The sequence below is a fragment of the Sinocyclocheilus grahami genome, unplaced genomic scaffold (genome assembly GCF_001515645.1).
Source record: "Sinocyclocheilus grahami isolate Dianchi unplaced genomic scaffold, SAMN03320097.WGS_v1.1 scaffold1294.1, whole genome shotgun sequence".
Classification (NCBI taxonomy): Eukaryota; Metazoa; Chordata; class Actinopteri; order Cypriniformes; family Cyprinidae; genus Sinocyclocheilus; species Sinocyclocheilus grahami.
The window spans coordinates 139717-158351 of record NW_015506473.1 but is presented as its reverse complement, the minus strand read 5'-3'; the positions used below and the strand labels follow the sequence as shown (position 1 = coordinate 158351).

Sequence of the window (18635 nt, the reverse complement as noted above, 5' to 3'; positions counted from 1 at the left end):
TCGAATTTGCCATCAACGACTAATAGGCAGAACAAGCCAATTGAGGCTTCATTTTCTTAATGTTGCATTACTGGTGAGTGCATATTGTAATATTGAAGCTTTTTAAATTTGTTCCATATTTACAGTGGGGAAAAAAAGTATTTAGTCAGCCACCAATTATGCAAGTTCTCCCACTTAAAAAGATGAGAGAGGCCTGTAATTTTCATCATAGGTATACCTCAACTATGAGAGACAAAATGAGAAAAAAAATCCAGAAAATCACATTGTAGGATTTTTAAAGAATTTATTTGCAAATTATGGTGGAAAATAAGTATTTGGTCAATAACAAAATTTCATCTCAATACTTTGTTATAATATACCCTTTGTTGGCAATGACAGACGTCAAACGTTTTCTGTAAGTCTTCACAAGGTTGTCACACACTGTTGCTGGTATTTTGGCCCATTCCTCAAGAGCAGTAATGTTTTGGGGCTGTCACTGGGCAACATTTTGCTGTTATATTTTCAAAAAGCAAAGGGTGTAATACGAATAAATAGCCCATGTCCATGATTACTAAACATAAACTCAGTGCATCTGGTAGAAAATAGTGGCTGGTTTGTAATGTTTACTTACTTACTTAGCTTCTCCAAGTGTTGAAACATTATAATTTATGAAGTTTAAAAAGTCTGCCTTGAATAAGATGGAGGATGTTTTTAAAGATTGCCTCTAAAAGCTAAGAAACAAAATGAAATGATTTGTTTTCACCTTGTTTTTTCTTGTTGTAATAACTTCAGAATTGCATCTCAACTGATTGTCTTTTATGGTGCATGTGTCAGTACTTGCCTCATTCCTTTGGCTTCAAGTTGTTTTTCAATGGAAGACATTAAACTTTAATTTTCACTTAATGCTGCAGCTCTCTTATTTGAGCCTCCAGGAGAAAATACAGTTTTGATCTAGTACGAAACATCCCCCAAAGGGTGCGGTTCAAGGTTACTCAGACTACTGCTAAATGCACTGGGGTTATTTATTTGCATATAGTAAAATATCATGCTGGTCCAAGAGGAATATCACAGGGACAGTGTTGGCCACATGGACCACGTGTACCTTATTTCGTCCCTTTTTGCTGAGGATGCAGCTGAAGACCTTCTTGAAGCCCTTGCGAAAGTGTTTGGACACCAGGGCGTAAACGATAGGGTTGAGGCAAGAGTTGGCGTAGGCCATACAGTGGGACAGCAGCCTGAAGGCGTAGGTGGTCTGATTGAAGGGAAAATCTCCATAGAGGTAGCACAAAATGACCACGTGGTACGGTAGCCAGCAGATGCAAAAGAGCACTGTGACTATGATGATCATCTTGGTGACCTTGCGCTTGGCTCGCTTCGACTCCGACATTCCATCGAGAGGATCCACCGCGGTCCACAGGTACTTGATGGTGCGTGTGTAGGACAAGCTCACGATGAGCACAGGAATAACATAGCCAAAAACAAAGGTGCAGGTGTCCAGAACCTTCCGGTTATGCTCTTCCCACCCTGGCACGCACACATTGCTGTTTTCGAAATCAATGAGGTCGTAGTAACTCAAATAAGGCCCGGCGAAAACAAGCGACAGGCCCCAGATGACCACCATCGCGACTACGGCATTACACGGTGTTCTCAATTCTCTGGAGCGCAGAGGGTAACGGATGGCCAGATACCTGCAAAAGAAGAAACCCACCGATCAAATGGAGCTGTGAAAAATTGTCACAGTATAATCATGTATAGTAATCTTTAGTCATGTATAAAAAGAACCACAGGAAATGTTCATCAGAAGCTGAGTGGTGCTTTCTGAAATTGAGTTTGACCCGAAACGCCATATGATCAATATAGCCAGTGTGTTTCAGTGCACAAGTTGTTTTCTACCTAAAGGTGAGGTAATTGCCAATGGGGGTTCTCAGCCTCCGCTGAGCCCTGAACCATTTTTCACAGAGCAGGAAACTGTCAAATTAACAAGTTTTTTTCAAAAGGTAAACACTTTCAGGGTGGATGGAGGGCAGTGGGTCTGTTGCACAGGCTGAGAGTAACATATTATACTGGGGCATATAGGTCGCCTTGTTACATTTATGCCATTATTCCAGCAAAAAGACTGGCTGGCTCTCCCATTCAGCTGTCTCCGGGTCAGCTCTGAAGTCCCACTTGTCACTGGTGCTTTAGTTCGACCTTAATGTTACATAATTTTAGCTAACACACCAGTAAGTGGATACAGGTGGGTGCTACTAAAGCTTATTTTTTCACTGTTTCGTTGTGAAGACAGGAATAATGGGCTGCAGGTTTTTGGAGTTGTTTTATTAGTGAAGTGGGTCTTTGGCGATAAGTCCACTGACATTTTTGCAGTTAAACTCCAACCTTTGCCAATGCAATTTGCAAGACTTCCTTGTATTCAGGCGATCCATTTCATGATGTTATTATGCCTAGAGTTAAGTTTACTTGATAGAATTAATATTATAATCAGCATGCCCTGGTTGTCTTTAAATATCTTTAACTTTTATGTCCCAAGGGTTGACAACATTTATTAACTAATAGATTTTAATTGACTTCTGATTGTTATATGAATATCACACTTTTATATACCTTTTATATATACATTTTAGTGTTTTACCTTTGTCTGCGATCATGTCTTATCATTTTATACTTTGAAAATCATGCATAAAAATATGAATGATTATGTGTTCAAAATCATATTCTAAACAAAGAATGAAATAAAGATAAACCATTTCTATGTCTATTGTGTGAACATTTTAATTATTCTCCCATAGGTGTCACATTATCTGCACTGGGAAATTTTGCACCTAATACATTTTGCACTTTTTTCAGAAGTTAGTGTACTTGTTTTGTCAAGTCTGAAAACAGTGAAGATGAAATATGAGCTGTGACAAAAACAAATAAATAAATAAAGGTAAATATCACCTGAGAACAGAATATTATTGTGTCATTTCCAAACTATTTTTCAAATTATGCATAGTGTGAAAATATTAAAGGGGTCTTATTAAGCTCTTTTACAAAGTCTTGATTTTGTTTTGGGGGTGTAGAACATGCTCTCATGCTTGGTGTTTCAAAAAACACATTATTTTTCACATAATTTACATTATTACAATACCTTTCTCCCCAGCCTGGCACAAACGGCTCAATTAGTTCCGGGTTTGATGAAGGCCCGCCTTCCGAAAAACGAAATGTGTTGTGATTGGTTAGCTGTCTCAGCCTGTTGTGATTGGCAAACAGCTTAGACAGTATTTCAGTACTGCCCACCCCTTGCCAAAGCAGCAAGTTCCGTCTGCTCCGGTATAGTTAAGGATGGCGTCAATATTGCCATATCAATTTGAGCCGGATTCAGACCCGAGAATATTGAACAAGAGGATCGCGCAGAACCTTTGCACGCACGGATATTGCAAGACATATTAGAGTGGTAACATTATTGAAAATGATTGAAAAATATTGAAAAATAAGTGCATTTACTATGTACAGATAAGTGCAATGTAATATGTTTATTGTGCTTTGATTCTAACATTATAACATGAACTGCAGTGAAACTGTTATACAGTTGAATTTATTTATACAATAGTCTCATAATTGAACTGTAAATTCTGCAGATTACATCATTGTCCAGTATTGTACTGTCAGCAATTTATGAAGAAAAAAACAGCATTTCTTCGACATGGCGAAAACTTGTCGCTACAGCAGCTCTTCTTCTTCTTCATTTTCTCTGATGCACTAACTCTGCAGCAGCACTTCTTCTTCGTCATCGTCTTGTCTGATGCACTCAACCAAGCGATCTAACCACGACCTTGCCCCTGCCCACCCCCAACCATTCAAAATTTCCATAGGCGGGAATTATTTTAATGATATTCTAATGGGCCGCTTTGTGACATCACAATACCCCGGAAAACAACGCTGTAGTCCAAATGAGCCGTTCATTGTAGTTCTTGAAGAGGGATTTTTAAAAAACAAAATATCTCTCTTTGGAGTGAACTTTGAGATTTGTAACGTTGTAGATCTTTTTTAGGCCCAAACATACACACTGCACACTGACTAAAATTCAAAAAGTGAAAAAGCATAATAGGACCCCTTTTATTTTATGAGGATTCATAAAATGTTAGCTATGAAATTAGCCTTTACAAGACAAAGGAATTGGCTGTTTTATTTAAAAAAAAAAAAAAAATAAAATAAAAGAAATAAATAAATAAATAAATACATACATGCATACATAAATGTAATTTCCTCCATCACCATGCACTTCCATCATAGAATGCCATTAAACACAAAAACTCACTGAAATTAAAACAATGACAATTTTTCCAGTGATGTATGCATATATACACTGTACACATGGACATGATATTAACTAAAGGAAATAAACCAGTGATAGTGTGAAAAGTGTTTTAAGAAGGTTTTTCTAAAAAAAAAGAAAATCCTATAGCTGAAGAAACCCACCTATCCACAGACACCGTGGCCAGGGTGAAACTGCTAGCATACATGGTGAGGTTGATGAAGAAGTGAACCACCTTGCACATGAAGGACCCGAAAACCCAACCCTCCAGGGAGTAGATGGTTGCTTGGAAAGGCACACAGAAGATGATGAAGAAGAAATCGGCTACGCTGAGGTTGAGGATGAACAGATTGGTGGTGTTGTACCCAACCTGCCCACTTCTGAGGAGCACAGCCAGTACCAGACTATTCCCAATGGTCCCCAGGAGGAAGATGAGCGAGAAGACCACAGACACAATGACACTGGCTGGGTTGAGCTGATAGCTCTCAGAGGCGTTCCAGTGTCCCATGGCTTTATTCAGGTCCTCGTGATCTGACATTTTAAGATGTGAAGTTCCAGAGCCCTGCAAAAGGCCATAAATGATGAGACACTGGTGTAGTTTGTGCTTAGAGTCACTAGGGACTTTCTTCTCACAAAGAAAGTGAGGATTTGATGTAAAGTGCACTGTTACAGATTCCGAATCTGAATCGCAGCATGATGAGATATAAAAGCTCTTATGAAAAGCCATATAGCTAGACCCGGCACTGAGAACAAATATCAGGAGGATCAGACTCAAGATGAACATGAAAAAAATACATTGTGATTACAAAAGATCATGAAAGCTGGTGCAAGTACAAAGAGGATTGAAGAATGAGATGGAGTCAAGACTAAAATCAATTTCAGAAAGCTATCATAACCTCTCCAAGGGCAACAAAAAAAAAAAACATTTTGTCTTGACACCAGAGCATGTCTCCATATGGTTGAGAACTAATCAAAATGAAAATAGACAAATTTACTTTGTATTCATCAGGGATATTTGAGGAGAGTTGTTTGGGGATAAAAATATAGATGAATCAATGTGTCATGATATTATGGACTGAATAGAGTGCCATACATTGGATTATATTAGCATTTTGTTGTTGGTTTGACCTGCCAAATGAGAAGGAATGCAATTGCCTACCAGCAGTTAATTTCACAGTGTGTAAAGCATAATAGGACCCCTTTTATTTTATGAGGATTCATAAAATGTTAGCTATGAAATTAGCCTTTACAAGACAAAGGAATTGGCTGTTTTATTTAAAAAAAAAATTAAAATAAAATAAAAGAATGAAATAAATAAATAAATACATACATGCATACATAAATGTAATTTCCTCCATCACCATGCACTTCCATCATAGAATGCCATTAAACACAAAAACTCACTGAAATTAAAACAATGACAATTTTTCCAGTGATGTATGCATATATACACTGTACACATGGACATGATATTAACTAAAGGAAATAAACCAGTGATAGTGTGAAAAGTGTTTTAAGAAGGTTTTTCTAAAAAAAAAGAAAATCCTATAGCTGAAGAAACCCACCTATCCACAGACACCGTGGCCAGGGTGAAACTGCTAGCATACATGGTGAGGTTGATGAAGAAGTGAACCACCTTGCACATGAAGGACCCGAAAACCCAACCCTCCAGGGAGTAGATGGTTGCTTGGAAAGGCACACAGAAGATGATGAAGAAGAAATCTGCTACGCTGAGGTTGAGGATGAACAGATTGGTGGTGTTGTACCCAACCTGCCCACTTCTGAGGAGCACAGCCAGTACCAGACTATTCCCAATGGTCCCCAGGAGGAAGATGAGCGAGAAGACCACAGACACAATGACACTGGCTGGGTTGAGCTGATAGCTCTCAGAGGCGTTCCAGTGTCCCATGGCTTTATTCAGGTCCTCGTGATCTGACATTTTAAGATGTGAAGTTCCAGAGCCCTGCAAAAGGCCATAAATGATGAGACACTGGTGTAGTTTGTGCTTAGAGTCACTAGGGACTTTCTTCTCACAAAGAAAGTGAGGATTTGATGTAAAGTGCACTGTTACAGATTCCGAATCTGAATCGCAGCATGATGAGATATAAAAGCTCTTATGAAAAGCCATATAGCTAGACCCGGCACTGAGAACAAATATCAGGAGGATCAGACTCAAGATGAACATGAAAAAAATACATTGTGATTACAAAAGATCATGAAAGCTGGTGCAAGTACAAAGAGGATTGAAGAATGAGATGGAGTCAAGACTAAAATCAATTTCAGAAAGCTATCATAACCTCTCCAAGGGCAACAAAAAAAAAAAACATTTTGTCTTGACACCAGAGCATGTCTCCATATGGTTGAGAACTAATCAAAATGAAAATAGACAAATTTACTTTGTATTCATCAGGGATATTTGAGGAGAGTTGTTTGGGGATAAAAATATAGATGAATCAATGTGTCATGATATTATGGACTGAATAGAGTGCCATACATTGGATTATATTAGCATTTTGTTGTTGGTTTGACCTGCCAAATGAGAAGGAATGCAATTGCCTACCAGCAGTTAATTTCACAGTGTGTCCCAGTAGGTGTTGCTCAAAAGCGGTCAGCATCGATTTCTCCACTTCAAATATTGATCAGGCTATAGGAAGAAAAAAAAAGACCTCACTTTTTATATTTTACATTAACAAGCACATGCAGATTGAATAATATATGGTTATCAAGGAATGGAAACATCTTCCCAGTAAATAATATTTTTATAGCACCATAAATATGTTTTTGATTGATTTGACTTTTAATGGAGATTATTTCCATTTCAAACTAGTTAATTTCTGTTTACATGTGATTTACATGGCGAATCAGATTACACTGAAAAAACAGGATACATTTATTTGAGAAGCAAAATTATGTGAAATAAGACTTGTTTTCATTCATTTTATTTATAACTTTTTGGTAGTTTTAAATCCTGAAAAAAATTGATGGATAAGAAAAAATTGGGGTGAAGAAAATCTTAATTCCAGATATATTCTTAATATATTCAATTTAGCTTCTCAAGTAAGTTGTTCTTGTTTTAAGGATATTTAGATATGCTACTAAAACACCAATATTACAAACCAATAATAGTGATGAAGAAATTGTTTTAATAATTACAATTAAATTAATAAAAATATTTAATAAAATAGAAATTATATAATTATATAACTTCTTTAAACATGATATTTAATATGTAATGCAATAGGTGACATCTAGATAAATAATGCAAATCTGAAATGGCAAAGGCTTTTCAAAGAGCATTTGTTAAGTGAGGAAAAGCAAGAGCTTTCAGGCAATTGGGCTAGCAAATGTAGTGCTGTGCTCCCTAATAGGCTGACAAAGTGCATGCTAAAAGTGTGATACATCCAGGTGACAATAAAAAAAGGAGTATGCAGAATATAGGTGACTAATCCTCTTCATGCAGAAATGTGGACAGGTCCTATTAGGCTATAATTGGCTGTCAGGGATTCATCATGATATAATTAAAATGCTGATCTTCTGTCACTCTTCTAAAACAATTTCATTACACTTACTGATTATTTTGTTTGATGAAACAACGTAAACTGCACGATCAGATGATATTGCTGAGATTTTTTTTTCTCTAGCAGCAACAGAGCATGACTCATTATTTAGCAAGACCTTTATGGTGGTAAATGAATAGGAAGCTGTTTATTCTGAGAGGTAAAGCTCTCCTGGACACATTCATCACAGTTATTTTCTTGCTTCTGCAAAGACTTTATAGGTAATTGAGAGTAAAGAGGAAATCGGAAAGGGACAGAAGGAGAGGAGAGAAAGAGGAGAAAAAAAGAAAGACATTTCAACAGATGGGTTTCCTTTAAACAAATTACAGTGGTTTGTTGATGTGTATTAACTATAGCACTCTAAAAAAATGCTGGGTTAAAACAACCCATTTTGGGTTGTTTTGGCAACCCAGTGCTGGGTTGTTTTAGCCCAGCTGGTTGGGTTAAATGTTTGACCCAACATGGTGGGTCGTTTATTTATCTCAACTATTATTTAAAAATTACTATTGCTGGCTTAAAATGAACCAAAAATAGGTTGGAAATTAAAAATCACACACAGAAATATAGTTTCAGCGGTCAGTGTGATTGACCCAGCCACTAACCCAACAGCTGGGTAACACAAAAACTACCCAACACTGGAAAAAATAACATAGCATGTGACCCAGCAGGCTCAACCCAACGATTGGGTTAAAAAAATAACTCAGCATTTTTTTTTTTTGAGGTTAAGTAATTTCAGAAGCAATCAATTACTTCTAAACAGTAGCTTTAAAAGCCTCTCTTTTGTCATCTTACTCTCTTAACATAGAGGTGTTTTCAGAAATGACTTGAAAACTGCCAATGCTTTTTAAAGGCTCTGAAGCATATCAGCTCTGAATCAGTGAATTATGCTACAGCCTTATTGATCAGACTGTACAGACTCTTTTGTAGAATCAATTTCGGGGATTAGGTTGATACTACACCAGTATATGTGTTAAAGCTTTGAGACAGAGACACCACTTAAGTCGGTGCTGGCAGGACAAATGTTTTCGCTTTTCTGGCTTTTGGCATATCTTTCTTTGTTTTGGCTTCTTTGAGCAATTCCCTTTGTAAACACACTTGACTGTCCTTCATGTGAAGCCAGCTAACTAGCTGCCAGTGAATATAACATGAAGTGTCCTTCAAGAAGCAGGGCTGTTAAACTGATCCCTTTGATTACAGTCACGGAGTGCATCCATTTGGTCACTTGACAAATGGCACACCGAACCTCCTCACACAGCACCACATGTCTCTCTAACCCCCTTTCAAACTCATTTGCCATTTAAAATTAAGTCAAACTTTCATGAACTCTTGATCCAAATAAAAGCATCTCAGAACTAAGATTTCAAAAGAGACTAATTCTAACAAAGACATAAAATAACATCAAAATATATTGGAAAACGTTGTAAAGGAAGCATGCAAAATGCAGCATGTATAAATATTCTAAATAAAGCATACTAAATAGAGTATACAGACACATTTAAGAAAGAAACAACGTAACAGATGCATTACATGTAAAATATGCATGATATAAATGCATTTTGCTGACTAAAGATATATTTACATAAATAAAGATAAGTTATCCATCATAGAAATATACATACATACATACATACACATTAAACATCATTCTTGAGATGTTATGGAAAATGTCAATCTGTACTAACTGTAAAAGCCAGAGAGCCAACATAACATCCTAGAATCTGATGACAGTATGATAATTTCAATCAGTTGCTTTTACTTACCAGTTTATGGGATGAACAATGACTGAATATCCACGATTTAGATTCATTGTAATTCTGAGAAGCTTCTGGTGTCCAGGCAAGCTAGTGGTGCTTGCAGAATGCAACAGTACTTGAACAGCCCTCATCTCCTCTAATTCCGCTTCTCCATTTCTCTGTGCATTCCCTCCCTCACTCCCCCTCACATATGAAGGCTCCTCCTCCACATCGTGGTAAAGGCTCACACTTCACTGCAAGAGAGAGAGAACGTGCAGTGTTTCTTTCAACACGTACATTCCTACAAAGATCTTTTCATGTGCGTTACTAATGCTGAACCTGATACGCACACGCACAAATCTAGAATATTAACCTGGTGTTAATATTGTGATACATTGTGATTACAAAAGATCATGAAAGCTGGTGCAAGTACAAAGAGGATTGAAGAATGAGATGGAGTCAAGACTAAAATCAATTTCAGAAAGCTATCATAACCTCTCCAAGGGCAAAAAAAAACAAAAAACATTTTGTCTTGACACCAGAGCATGTCTCCATATGGTTGAGAACTAATCAAAATGAAAATAGACAAATTTACTTTGTATTCATCAGGGATCTTTGAGGAGAGTTGTTTGGGGATAAAAATATAGATGAATCAATGTGTCATGATATTATGGACTGAATAGAGTGCCATACATTGGATTATATTAGCATTTTGTTGTTGGTTTGACCTGCCAAATGAGAAGGAATGCAATTGCCTACCAGCAGTTAATTTCACAGTGTGTCCCAGTAGGTGTTGCTCAAAAGCGGTCAGCATCGATTTCTCCACTTCAAATATTGATCAGGCTATAGGAAGAGAAAAAAAAAGACCTCACTTTTTATATTTTACATTAACAAGCACATGCAGATTGAATAATATATGGTTATCAAGGAATGGAAACATCTTCCCAGTAAATAATATTTTTATAGCACCATAAATATGTTTTTGATTGATTTGACTTTTAATGGAGATTATTTCCATTTCAAACTAGTTAATTTCTGTTTACATGTGATTTACATGGCGAATCAGATTACACTGAAAAAACAGGATACATTTATTTGAGAAGCAAAATTATGTGAAATAAGACTTGTTTTCATTCATTTTATTTATAACTTTTTGGTAGTTTTAAATCCTCAAAAAAATTGATGGATAAGAAAAAATTGGGGTGAAGAAAATCTTAATTCCAGATATATTCTTAATATATTCAATTTAGCTTCTCAAGTAAGTTGTTCTTGTTTTAAGGATATTTAGATATGCTACTAAAACACCAATATTACAAACCAATAATAGTGATGAAGAAATTGTTTTAATAATTACAATTAAATTAATAAAAATATTTAATAAAATAGAACCCCCTCACATATGAAGGCTCCTCCTCCACATCGTGGTAAAGGCTCACACTTCACTGCAAGAGAGAGAGAACGTGCAGTGTTTCTTTCAACACGTACATTCCTACAAAGATCTTTTCATGTGCGTTACTAATGCTGAACCTGATACGCACACGCACAAATCTAGAATATTAACCTGGTAAATTATTCAGAATGAGGCCTTCGTGTTCAGATGGTATTTTCTTTTTGCATCACGTTTTGCACATGGGCAATTTTCCTTTTAGAAGCATAATTTAGAAATGTATTGGAATATATTTCCCAAGAGCATTTTTTTTTCAATTGGATACGCACTATGACCAAATCAATACACCTTCAAGGCATCATTGCTCATGATAATATGACAGAAGGAAGGCATTTCTGCAAAACTGTTTCTGTTGCTTCTTCCCAAATATCACAGTTATTGTTTTGGGAAATTGCGCTGCAGCACATTTTACATTGTGAATACTTGTGCAATAATCAGAATCAGAATGAGCTTTATTGCCAGGTATGTTTACACATACGAGGAATTTGTTTTCGTGACAGAAGCTTCCACAGTGTAACAGAATGACAGTGACAGAGCAAAAAAACACAGATAATAAAAAAAACAAAAAATAAAAAAATAGAACAAGTAAATAAGGAATAAAAAATATACAAATCGGCAATTGTATGTACAGGTATATAACAATAGACAGTTGTATGTACAGGTATATTATGTGCAAATTGAAATGTAGACTGAGTATGTGTGTTAGATAAATAAGTGTGTAATAAATGAGTGAATAAATAGTGTGTTCCACAGTTATTGTCAAGTGTTCATGAGATGGATGGCCTGAGGGAAGAAACTGTTCCTGTGTCTGGCCGTTCTGGTGCTCAGTGCTCTGTAGCGTCGACCAGATGGCAACAGTTCAAAGAGGGAGTGTGCTGGATGTGAGGGGTCCAGAGTGATTCTGCCAGCCCTTTTGCTCACTCTGGATAAGTACAGTTCTTGGAGAGAAGGGAGGGTTGTACCAATGATTCGCTCAGCAGTCCGGACTACCCTCTGTAGTCTTCTGAGGTCAGATTTGGTAGCTGAGCTGAACCAGACAGTTATTGAAGTGCAGAGGACAGATTCAATAATGGCGGAGTAGAACTGTTTCAGCAGCTCCTGTGGCAGGTTGAACTTCCTCAGCTGGCGAAGGAAATACAACCTCTGCTGGGCCTTTTTCACAATGGAGTCAATGTGAGTGTCCCACTTCAGGTCCTGAGAGATTGTGATGCCCAGGAACCTGAATGACTCCACTACAGTCACAGTGCTGTCCATGATGGTGAGTGGGGGGAGTGCAGAGGGGTTTCTCCTGAAGTCCACAGTCATCTGCACGGTTTTGAACGTGTTGAGGTCCAGGTTGTTGAGACTGCACCAGACAGCCAGCTGCTCGACCTCCTGTCTGTAAGCAGACTCGTCACTGTCCTGAATGAGGCCGATGAGTGTGGTGTCGTCTGCAAACTTCAGGAGCTTGACAGAGGGGTCTTTAGAGGTGCAGTCGTTGGTGTACAGGGAGAAGAGCAGTGGGGAGAGACCACAACCCTGAGGAGCTCGAGTGCTGATTATATGGGTGCTGGATGTGTATTTTCCCAGCCTCACTAGCTGCTGCCTGTCTGTTAGGAAGCTGTTGATCCACTGACAGACGGAGGTGGGCACGGAGAGCTGAGTTAGTTTGGGCAGGAGGAGGTTTGGGATGATGGTGTTAAAGGCCGAGCTGAAGTCCACGAACAGGATCCTCACATAAGTCCCTGGTCATAATAGTGTCCTTTCAGCTGTGTAATATGATGCCTGTCTGCAGGTTCTGTACTCCTGTATGACACTGTTTACGTGAGACACATGCAATTTATTTATTTATGTATATATTTATGTCCTTGGAGCATACACTAAGCCCAAGAAAAAATTCCCTAAGGGGACAATAAGTATATTGTATAATAATACATTTGTCTCAAATCTGAAATCAAAAGTGACTTCATATCTGTTTTTTCACGTGTTCATCAATCACAAGAATAGCCAAACACATACATTTTGAACAGGATGATCAGGGTATATTGTACATATTTTGTCTTCTCTGAAACATTTAAGTATCTTCCATAGCTTCTGAAAGGCAAACAAACAAAATCACTCATGATCACCCTGTTCAAAAGATTCACACCCGCAGCTCTTAATGCATTGTGTTTCCTTCTTGAGCATAAGTGAATATTTTCACCCTTCGTAATAGTTGTGTATTCATCAGTTGTCCTCAGAGGAAGATGAAGACAAAGAGGAATTATATTTACTGTGTGCTTGCTTTTCGTTTGCAAAAGGGTCTTTCAGGTCACAACTGCGTAATACAACACAGTACTGCCTTTGAAATTCATCTATGAATAATGCACAGCTCAGACCACACAACTTGTGCTACTTTACATTATAGTGCACATAGAATGGTTTCTGTCTTCTTACATGATATTACTTCCACATTCTCCATTTCTATACCCAAATGAGGATTTTTTCCCCACTTGGTGATGGAAAATGAACAAAACCCATTTCAGCAGTACAGTAACTCAATCCACACAGAATATCATGACGTCCTCTCGGAGGCCTGTCACTCTAGGATTTCCCCGCTAATTTTAAGCACCTCAAATCAGATGAAATCATGTAACCACATCCAAATGGGATGCCACCCGTTCTTCTGTCATGCACAACCTATGACCAGATCAGGTCACAGTACTTGACAGTGACACAATTGATGCATTTTTGTCTGATTTATACAGACACATTAATTTGTATTAAAACCATTTCTTTCAAAATGGTTGAACCTAAGGTTCTCATTTTCACCTACAGGCATTTTTAGAACAAACCACACTGTTTTATACACGTGTCAGGACTGACAGATTTTTACTTTAAATTCTGCACATTCTTGCAGCTGTCATGCTTGTTTAAAAGTACAACATGACAGGTACAGAGTTCACATTACTAAGAGAGAGGCTTCAATAAAACAGTTAATAATCGCTAATAAGAATTCAGTATGATGTTTGTGTTTTTATTGACGTATATTGTATTTCTTTATGGTAAAGGTGTCCTTATTGTTATTTTCAGTTCTTCACTTGGGCGTTTTGAATTGCTGTGATGAAAATTCTAGAAACGGGGTAGAGTTGGTCACTGGGGAACACTGCCACTTTGATGAAGACTATGGGAATGGATCCCTCAAGCAGACGGGGCTTGAATACAAAGAGCATCATTACAGTTAGGACCTCTGAATGATTGTGCTGTTGTTGTGCAGTGTGAGATCCAGCCGAATGCCTAATTTCATGCCGGCTGTCTTTTTCTTACTTTCATTTATATTATTGATTTCTAAATGCTTATTCTTCAAGTAGGCTAAAAGGCAGGATGCATGGTATTTTTATGTTGTCTCTTGTCTGTGCACTGTATGTGTATTTGTTATTCATAATGGGGAATTTGTAATATAAGTTGCCACTGAGATAAAGAGTGGAAGGCTATGTGGTCCATTTGTGGAAATGAACTGAAACATTGAAATCCTCTGTTCTTGTGTGACCACTGTGTCCTAATAGCAAGTTATGAATGCATATGTAATTGTATGGTCCATTTGTGGAGCTAAATTGCTGCTTGATGTCACTTCTGCCATTTAGGTATTTTCCAAATGAACCGGCACTTACCACCAAAATTAATGAATAAACTTCCCAAATTTAAGGTAATGGTGTTGTTTTCACAAATATCAGCATCATTGGAAATGTGATATTGATTTTTATACAACAGTTCAGTTTACTTAGTTTACATCCAAGATGTAGATGAGTTTGTTTCTTTATGGGAAAAGATTTTTAGAAATTTAGCATCATTTGCTCACCAATGGATCCTCTGCAGTGAATGGGAGCCGTCAGAATGAGAGTCCAAACAGCTGATAAAAACGTCATAATAATTCACAAGTAATCCACATGACTCCAGTCCATCAGTTAACATCTTGTGAAATGAAAATCTGTAAGAAACAAATCCATCATCAAGGCATTTTAACTTGAATCCATCTTCTGACCAAAATATGACTCCATAATCTATAATTAATAATAATAATAATATCCTCCATTGAATCCAGTTAATCTTTTATCCTCTCACATCAAAATCCATTATATTTGTTTCTAGCTGTTTTGGACTGTTTCCACTTGTAAATGGTGATTGATCTGTGCATCACGACTTTTTTAATATTGCAAATTTCGATTCGTGAGACTTGCTGCCAAGTACAGGCAGGTTTACTTTCATATTTAAAGTATTATTTAATTTAAAAAAATAATTTCAGATTTTTATATTCAAAGTGTTATACACTGAACAAACTTATAAACGCAACACTTTTGTTTTTGCCCCCATTTTTCATGAGCTGCACAATTTAGAGTGGCCTTTTATTGTGGCCAGCCTAAGGCACACCTGTGCAATCATCATGCTGTCTAATCAGCATCTTGATATGCCACACCTGTGAGGTGGATGGATTATCTCGGCAAAGGAGAAGTGCTCACTAACACAGATTTAGACAGATTTGTGAACAATATTTGAGAGAAACAGGCCTTTTGTGTACATAGAAAAAGTCTTAGATCTTTGAGTTCAGCTCATGAAAAATGGGGGCAAAAACAAAAGTGTTGTGTTTATAATTTTGTTCAGTGTATTTAAAACATTAATCTCATAACATTATTTATGCAATTATAACTGCAATGTAAATGCATTCATACCTCCTCTGAGCTGCATCAAACAGTCTGTGTAAATGCATCTAAATAACACTTCAGATAAAGTTTTTGTGCCACTACTGTAGTGCAAAATCGATTTTGTTGAAAAAAGCAAAAGGAAGTACAGCATCTGGATTATTAACACACTCCACTACTGATATCTGCTGGCCTAAATATGAATGTCTGCCCATCTCAGACTGCAGTCTAAGAGTTTTCAAATGCTCTGTGGTGGAAGTCAAGTGTAGGTCAACTCTAGTCATTTCAGCACAGTTCCCTTTCGTGGAACTTCGAACTGCGTCCTCTAGGGGTCGCTATGGGGAACGCCTCATCGTGACCCGTGTCTGAAGCCTACATTGAAAAAACACCAACTTGTTTGGCCGGCGACAGCCATGACGTCACTACCGTAACTGCAATGTAAATGCATTCATACCTCCTCTGAGCTGCATCAAACAGTCTGTGTAAATGCATCTAAACAACACTTCAGATAAAGTTTTTGTGCCACTACTGTAGTGCAAAATCGATTTTGTTGAAAAAAGCAAAAGGAAGTACAGCATCTGGATTATTAACACACTCCACTACTGATATCTGCTGGCCTAAATATGAATGTCTGCCCATCTCAGACTGCAGTCTAAGAGTTTTCAAATGCTCTGTGGTGGAAGTCAAGTGTAGGTCAACTCTAGTCATTTCAGCACAGTTCCCTTTCGTGGAACTTCGAACTGCGTCCTCTAGGGGTCGCTATGGGGAACGCCTCATCGTGACCCGTGTCTGAAGCCTACATTGAAAAAACACCAACTTGTTTGGCCGGCGACAGCCATGACGTCACTACCGCCGCGACTAGTACAAAATAGGCGCCGGTAGCGCACATCATTCACCTTCTTCGTCTTCACTGACCGGTCTGTTTGAAGCGTGCATTCCAAAAAGCAAAGTAAGAGCTTTTCTTTCCTACTATGGCGAGCACTAGCGAAGCATTTAGGAAGTGTGTACATCCGTGTCAGCGGTTTCTGACGCTCGATGATTCACACGATCTATGCGTTGTTTGTTTGGGCGAGGAGCACGCACACGATGTCCTCGAGGGGGCAATCTGTGTGCACTGTGAGAGCTTTTCTCTGAAGAAGCTCCGCTCTCGTTTGTCTCTCTTCTCGAGGGGAGAGGGACAACCATCGGTTTCCCGCGGTTCAGGACCCACCGCTGCTGAGGCACGGAGGAGAATGAGCTTGTGGGGATCTCAGGTGGACCTAGCCGATGAGGCTGAAGGGGGGGGTTCCCCTCTTCCGCACATCGGTGTCGGGCGAGAGACAGCCACTGGACGATGATATCCTCTCTCTAATATCATATGATCCAGGGGCCAGTGCTCAGCTGGGCCCAGCCCAACAAGAGCAGGAAATGGATGTGGGGAGTGAAGAAGCTGAGGCTGAGCTTTCCCAATCCACCTGCCCTGCGTATGATGAGCGTGTTAGAGGTAATGGATCGGGAATTACCGTGGAAACGAGCCAAGGAGGTGACGTCGCGAGGGCACCTCGACGAAAGTTATCTCTCTGGCCATGCACCTCCAGCTCAAGTGAGCCTTCCTTTCCTTCCTGATCTCCACACTGAGATCGAGAAGGAATGGGAGAGGCCGTTGGCATGGGGGTGAGTATGATCCAAATATCATGATATCTGTAAACTGAGGACGGACTGAGACGGCTGTGTGTGCGTAACCTTCTATAGTTCCATTGCAGTGTTTCCCGGGACCTGTACGTTTCTGTCCCTTGCTAGACGCCCTCGGTGAGGTGCCGTTGCTGGGCTCAGAAGCCAGGTGCTCTACTTGCAGTAGTCGTTCACTCGTCGACATATGTCCAGGCGGGGGGGGGGGGGAAAAGCCGGGCTCCGGCTTCATACCTCCTGGATCATGCGGCCGAACACGGGTTTTTGCGGGAGCCTTCGTGAACATCAGTCCCCCGGGGCTACGCTGCGATGCACCCGGACTGGGCTACAGTGCCTGGTCGCCCCAAGGGGCTTCCTGGCCACCGGCGTATTCCGTCTTGCTGAGGCAACGAATGGGAGGTACAGGGGGCATCACCAGGATCCTCCTGTGTAAGGCTGTCTTAGGCAGAGCTCCCATCACCACTGAGATGTGTGAGCTGGCCGCTTCCAGCTGGCCGATATGGTCGAGTTTCCATGAACTTAAAATCCAGATAATATGGTAAGATGTCCACATAGCCTGCAGTATGCTACCCCTCTGATTATTAATTATGCTGCTGGTTGGGCCCCCCCCCCTCTCGTGAGGGTTGGGTTTGGGCTCCCCCAGCTAGAATGAGCTACTGCCAGCCGGGGAAAGCCCGGCATGGGGCGTCTGAGGACCAGGCGTGTGCTCCCATGACGGAATTGTTACTAGCTGATTCCGCTAGTTGGAACGTGCTGCGGGTCGAGTCCCCTTCTCGGTGAGAACTGGGCGTGTTGCTCCCCCAGCTGATAACTGCTAGCTGTCCCACCAATGGAACATGCTGTAGGTCGAGCTCCCGCTGAATGGATGTCTGCTCCCTCAGCTGCAGGTTTGCGGCTAGCCACGCCAGCGTGATAGCCGTAGGTGAGACTGATGACTACTCAGGGTTCCATCTATAGGCTGCCCTCCAGAAATGCCACGAGAAACCCCTAGAACGGTTGTATCCATCTACATATGGACATTCTAAAATCCACATGGTGGTAAGCGGGCACGGTATCTTTGCCCACTTCTCTAAAATCCAAATGGTAAGACTTATGTTCACAGCTTCGTTCTCTTTTTCTGAGTGGTCTAAAACCCCGACTCTGCCTGGAACCCACTCCTCCTGGTATCCGCGAATACCTACTCTGACAGGGTGTTTCCACTAGAGGCCTCTTGAGACAGGTCCTTCTGTAAGTGAGGTAGCCCTGAGTGACAGGCCAAGACTAGTAATTGATCCAATAAGTAGGCTCTTGGTCGTATTCCCT

At 39.5% G+C, this 18635-nt stretch overlaps 1 protein-coding gene and 1 long non-coding RNA gene across 2 annotated transcripts; both read right to left on the bottom strand.

The window, feature by feature from the left end:
- Positions 1 to 997: 997 nt before the first annotated feature.
- On the bottom strand, positions 998 to 4829 carry LOC107568922 (galanin receptor type 2-like). The gene is made up of 2 exons (XM_016254918.1): positions 4438 to 4829; positions 998 to 1667 (listed from the first exon to the last, which is right to left on the bottom strand). The coding sequence occupies exons 1-2, from the start codon at positions 4809 to 4811 to the stop codon at positions 998 to 1000; spliced, it is 1044 nt and encodes a 347-aa protein (XP_016110404.1). The 5' UTR covers positions 4812 to 4829.
- A 1021-nt stretch (positions 4830 to 5850) lies between these two features.
- On the bottom strand, positions 5851 to 9715 carry LOC107568933 (uncharacterized). Its single transcript, XR_001606833.1, has 3 exons — positions 9591 to 9715; positions 6834 to 6917; positions 5851 to 6236 (listed from the first exon to the last, which is right to left on the bottom strand). It is a non-coding gene; the product is annotated as an uncharacterized lncRNA (long non-coding RNA).
- Positions 9716 to 18635: the final 8920 nt, after the last annotated feature.

Coding starts and splice junctions, on each gene's coding strand:
- LOC107568922 (XM_016254918.1), bottom strand. CDS start 4,811: ATGTCAGATCACGAGGACCTGAATAAAGCCATGGGACACTGGAACGCC. Junction 1,668..4,437: donor GCCACGGTGTCTGTGGATAG/GTGGGTTTCTTC, acceptor CTTCTTTTGCAG/GTATCTGGCCATCCGTTACC.